General features: G+C 36.0%; 1 protein-coding gene across 1 annotated transcript; it reads left to right on the top strand.

The window, feature by feature from the left end:
• The first annotated feature begins 867 nt into the window (after window positions 1–867).
• Window positions 868–3,793, top strand: LOC143586108 (uncharacterized). Its single transcript, XM_077067727.1, has 3 exons — window positions 868–1,324; window positions 3,078–3,149; window positions 3,266–3,793. Exons 1-3 carry the CDS (start codon window positions 992–994, stop codon window positions 3,266–3,268), a joined length of 408 nt encoding a protein of 135 aa, XP_076923842.1. The 5' UTR covers window positions 868–991; the 3' UTR covers window positions 3,269–3,793.
• The last annotated feature ends 2,584 nt before the right edge of the window (window positions 3,794–6,377 follow it).

Here is a 6,377-nt window from a genome sequence, read left to right on the forward strand (position 1 = left end):
TCAATGAGTCCTCCAAATAGACAGTCGACTAATTTCATCACATCAGGATACACTCGTCTTTCTATATGGGAAAAACCTCATCTAAGGCCAACGTCGGTAAACACTTACCCGAAGGCACGATAACGTCGGTAAACACTTACCCGAAGGCACGATAGTGCAATGAGATAAATTTTTATAAACATTACCTGATGCCGCTGAAACTAAATGCTAAAGACAAGAACACCAAGTCTCAGCATTAACACTCCATTGTATCATCTTTTTTCGAATTGTAAACTTTTATAAACAAGCGAAAACACCGACAAAACACCAACACCACCACCACCAAGCTATCTCCGCAACACGGAGGCCGTCGTCAAAGGGAAAACAAAATTACATCAATTCGCCCAACTAATCAATCTGCATATATTCTTGAACCAAAGAAAACCAAGAGATTTTATGACACCAATAATGTCTTCCGCTTTAACCTCGCTTTCTTCGAACACCTTATCATTTTTCGCTTTTCAAATACTCCAATAAGCACGAAACACGTCTTTCTCTACATCTCCAACCTTAATGGACTTGTAAAGCTATAAAAGGTCTATAACCGAAAAACCATAAATAAAGAACACTTTACACCAACGACTATTGTGTTGTTAAAGAACCGTCGCAACGCCACAACCCTCCACTGTTAAGATAAAATTTGAACCCAACTGGGGACCCAAAAGAACCCAACCTATAATAACCCCTGCATCCAACAAAACACAAACCCATTTCACCGATCTCTACAAGTACACCATGCCGTCCGGAAAACCCGAACCACCGTCCGCATCTAACCACCCATACACCCCCCTACCTCCAACACCCACAAATCCACGTCATCTTCTCCAACCACCGTCATCTCTGCCGCCGTTACCTCTACACCGCCATCACCATCCTCCTCCTCGCCGGCGCCACCTACCTCCTCTGGCCATCCGATCCGTACCTCAAAGTCGTCAACCTCCGGCTCGACCGGATGAAAGTACACGCCGCTCCAATCTCACTCGACATCGAGCTGGCTGTTCGGATCAAGGTTCGGAATCCGGACGTGTACTCGTTGAATTACGAGTCGTTGAATGTGACGGTGGAGTATAGAGGCGAGCAGCTAGGGTTTGTGACGTCGGATGACGGAAGCGTGAAGGCGTTTGGTACGTCGTATGTGGATGCCACGCTTGTGTTGAATGGAGCTGAAGTGATTTCGGAGTCCATTCATTTGATTGAGGATTTGATTAAAGGCTCCGTTCCGTTTACAACGACTTCGGAGATTCGTGGTAGCCTTGGGATTCTCTTGTTTAATCTCCCCATTGCGGTATGCATACGATTAAAATAATCGGTCAGAATATCCGTACCGATAATATATTAGTGTTTTAAGTCTTAATTGTTAGTTGTTAGTGTTTTAGGTCTTAATTAGTTCCTACTTGCTAGGTAGCAATTGTTAGTGTTAAATTGCTATATGTATATAATTTATATAATTTCTGCATGATATTAAAATCCTTGATCTGTATATAATGAGTGAATGCATTTTGTTACAAGTAATTATTAAGTTGATTTATATATTAATCATGGTTAATTGCAAGTAAGGCATAACAAATACTTTGAGTTTTGTGTGATTCATATATAGTGTCTTCTACTGTCTAGCTAGTTAACTCTTTTAGTGTTTGATCTATGTGAGGCTTTTGTTGAATGTTAGTCTTGAAACCTATGCAATTGGTGCTATATTGGTTATCGGTTCCCATGTGAAATAGCAGTCAAAATAATCGGTCAGAGTATGGGTGCCGATATTATCAGCAACATTAACAGGTATATCACTGAATTTCCCGATATCAGTACCTTTCTTCTTTGTTTTTCCGTTCGTTTTTCTTCTTATTGCTGCTATTAGTGTTTTAAGTCTTAATTGTCAATTATCAGTTCCTACTTGCTACAATTGTTAGTGTGTTGCAAGTTGCAAAAGGTTAATTTGTTAATGGTAGGAGAGTATACTGAATTGTAAGTGTTAAATTGCTATATATATAAACTCTGCATGATATTGATATTACCGATATTCTGCTGCGGTAACCTAAATCTCAAATATCAGTCCTTGACCGATGTCGGATTTTTCACCGCATTAACTGTGTAGCCTGAAACGAGTTAGAAGAAAGTTGAAGGGGGTAAAGTGGTGAATTAGTTTATTTAGTATTTTGAATTAGAGTTATCTAGTTTTGTTTAAAAGAGTAAATGGATAAGTTTTAGTTTATTTGAGTCGTAGTAGGATTAGATTTGGGTTACTAATTTACCAAGTTTTTTTTGGTATAAATAGAGGGTCTAGGGTAGCTGTAATGCTGAGTTTTTCATATAAATAAAAGTCTCAACATTTGTCAGTAGTTTTCTTTTCGTTCATAAAGTTTTCATTGTGTTTTCTGATCCAATTTCCAACAGTTTTGACCTTCATTGATTCTTGGATATGTTGAACCTTTCATGTGACAAGCTGACAACAAGTATAATCTAAATCAAATATTTGAAGTTAATAACGCATCCTACTTATAAGTAGTTACTGCATAATTAAGTTCTCACCTGCTGGTTTTCTTATATTTATTTTATGTTCCAGTCAATTATACTGGAGGTTAGATGCATGGACGGTTTAGTACAGTTCATTGTAGTTTGTTTGCAGATAATGATTGGTTTTGGACTCATGTTTGCAGACTTTATTATCACGTTTCATGCTTGATTGATTTAAGGATTTTGTCAAGATCAAGTTTATCAGTTTAAAATAGAAATTGAATATCCATCAGTTAAAAATTTTAGGGTGCGTTTTAAGCCCAGGAGTTCTTTATAGGGATTTTGTTCTCAGTCTCTATTCTCAAACCAACATGGGTTTGCATTGATCTTTAAAGTTTAATCTATATTGAGGTTACATATAAGAGTCTGCACTTGTTGCATGCGGATGTTCATGTTTTTTGATGAAAATTTTAGCCAGTTTTTTGATTTGTACATGTAACGTGTGTGCATTATACATCTTTAATTTTTAATTGCCATCTGGCAAATATTTGTTTCTGATTATGTTACAACTTCTTGTTGATGAACAGGCCACATTATCATGTGAGGTTGTTGTGGATGCACACAATCAAACAATTGAACGACAAGATTGTTACCCTGCGGTAAAATGAAGCCCTTTTTCTCCACTTTCATCATATTATATTCCTCCTTTTGTCTATGAATACAATGCTGAGCTTCCATGTTGTAATGAACTAATGCTAGTCTTGTTTGTTATCAGTGATGCGCCGGCAAAGACTTTTGTGTTGGCAACGAAGCAGGCTACGTAATAAGCTAAGGTTTTTTTTGGTAAATGTTCGTTAAATTAGTCTCACGTTTCAGCTTTTGTTCTTTGGTGATTTTTGGCTCACGTCTGCTTCATATGAGAACCGATGTAAATATGACACCACACACACACACACTGGTTTATATATTGTTATTATAGGTTACATGGTACTGACTTCTGGTCGTCTTATCAATCATTCATATGTATTCCCTATCGATTACGCTATTAATTGGATGTATTTGTTCCAATGGAAGTGTGTCTACTGGTCTGACCGGATAGTGTGTTGGGTTCCGAGTGACTTGAATCCACCTCACAACGCTCAAACTTGGCTTGACTATGCTTGCTTAAGCTCAAAATCTTAACTCGATTGCTTGATTAGTCCTTGTGATTAAACTTTAAAGCTTTGGCTTGTCTTGAAAAAGATTTAACTTCGGTTTGGGAGTTTAAATAGCTCGAAAACATTGATAGAAAGCTATGCTTGGTCATATAAGGTCCATGTAGGTTGATTTATCAATCAATCATACCCAGTTAAGTCTCACCAATAGCAAAGCTATAAGTAGGGTCTGGAGAGGGTGGGATATAGGCACACCGTACCTCTATCCAACGGGATAAAGAGGTTGCTTCCAGAGAGACCCTCAGCTCTATAATACATATGTATGATGCATTATAAAGTAAATGACATAATAATAATAATAGTAATAAAAACAATAATAGTAATAATAAAATAATAATACAAATACTAAAATAAGGTGAATAGAAGCCTTAAGGTGCTCATTTCTCCCTAAAAATCTTTAACTTTAATATTACTTCTTCAAGAATTCCTATCTCCAACCATGTCCTTTGAGAGGTTTAGGTCTATCAAATCACGCCTAATCCTCTCATCCCAAGTCAATTTCGGTTGATTTGAGTGAACTTAATTTAAGTTTTGACTTGCCTTGAAGAACTTCAAACACTCGGCTTGTTTGCTGCTAAGCCTGGCAAAACGGTTGGTATGGTTTAGGTAACATGTCAAATCGGGTTCTGGTAAGACTGGCATTTGGCCAAAATGAGTTTGGGTTAAAATGGGCCGTTTTTAAAGGTATTAATTTGGTTTTTAGTCAAAACGTATTGTGGCCAAAACTTGTTCGCCTTAAAAAAGGTCTTTTTTAACAATGAAAAAAAATTATCAAAAATTAGAGTGCACCCACTACATTTGTTTTTACGGCCACCAACGTTGGTGGTGGAGGTGTCACTGGCGGCATACAAGATAGTGAAGTCAGAGGTGACAGTGACAGCTATGGCACTGGCGACGACGGGGTAGCAATTTCTTGGGAGGTGGCAGTGACAGCTAAGGCACTGGCAAGGACGGGGTAGCAACATACTTGGGGTTTGATGCCAGTTCTTGATTATTCAAAACACATTACTAATCTTAATTAACCACAAACCTATTGGTTATTTGAAACACATTATCACATACCATAGGCTTCTTTGGTTCTAGCATCGACAGTTTCTCCACCTTCACTTTAAGCATCCTGTGTATTTCAAATTAAATTTCAATAAATATAAAAAAAATAATAAAAAAATAAAAAATTATAAAAGATGTTATTTTTTTTTTTGTAAGTCTTTACTTTAGATAATTGGCACTCCTTCACTTAAAAGGACAAGTCTTGAATAAATATAGGTAGTCTTGAGATCATATTGAGTTATAAAATGACTATTGACTATTACAAATATAAATTACAGTAAATGTAAAAGTGGTACTTAATTTTGTATATGTCGCTTTAACTATGACAAGAATTACAAGCACCACACAAGACTATCGTAAATAGTCTCGCAGTATATATGGGTGTGTTATTAATAAAATCAATAGCATAAATGTTAATAGAATCAATAGCATGATAAGAATTACAAGAATTACATAAAAGATGCACCCTTTTAATTAAAACTAGTAAATGGGAATCGCGCGTTGCGGCGGGACATGACGGGAGTTGTTAAGTATTGATTTGTACATTACCGGTTTTGTTTATTTCGTTGCTGCAATGGCACAAACAAAAACAATCAACGTTTTGAATAAAAAATTATTGCTTTATTCTTTAACCATTGATAGAATTTTTTCCCTTTTTTTTAAATATACCACCAACGATAATCACTACGACCACATAACCCTCTCTCAATATTCATATTTTACGTAACCATTTGCTTCGATATTCAGTTTTTCCAAATTTGATCATTATATGTAAGAAAGTCTATAATTAGTATTGTATGCACAGATATGAGTTCCTCATATAAATGAAATTGAGGTGCCATTTTTTGCGGTTTCCAACGACCGTGATGTGGCGGCACTGGGTACGAGATTGTTGCCCATCAGCGATGGTGGTGCGGTGAGTGGCCTCTCTGCTTGTGGTCGGTGTCGTCAAGTGTTGCGGCGGTTGTGTAGATCTAGGTGTTTTCTCTGTTTCTCAACCACACAACAAACACCGACAATGTATCCGTTTTCCGGTCACTTCCACTTGTACCCTAAGCTTTGTTTTTATACAATGAGAATTAAAAAAAAGGAAAATTGGATCAATAGCTCACCACCATTTAAAAACAATAAGTCAATAACCAATGAAAACAACCACCAAATGATGAATAGTGAATGAGTGGAATGTTACTTTTTAATATATATAAAATGATAAATTAAGAAAAAGTGCATACCGATTACTTTTTCTTTGATTTTTTTTATTCAATCCTTACTATTTTTAAGAAATATATAAAAAAACTAGGTTCCTAACCCGTGTAGTACACGGGTGGAAAATAGAAAATTCTTCACGTAAAGAAATTTGATTATATATTTGAATATTATATTATTCGTCTAATAAACACAAATAATTTTAACTCACAATATCGCCCGTTCTTGAAAGTAAGTTCATTGAACTTGTCTAAAATCGAAGGATACACAAAGTCTATTAAATCATATACTGGATAATGAATTGTTAATTAGAAGACCAACGGTAATTTGTACATTCATTTGTCGTCATTTGAACCCCCACCCCAACATTTTCTTCACCTATATCCAATAATTAATTCGCAAATTATTTTATCTCTT

The sequence above is a fragment of the Bidens hawaiensis genome, unplaced genomic scaffold (genome assembly GCF_021521415.1).
Source record: "Bidens hawaiensis isolate Kalapana, Puna unplaced genomic scaffold, B.hawaiensis_p1.1 tig00001575_1, whole genome shotgun sequence".
Lineage (NCBI taxonomy): Eukaryota > Viridiplantae > Streptophyta > Magnoliopsida > Asterales > Asteraceae > Bidens > Bidens hawaiensis.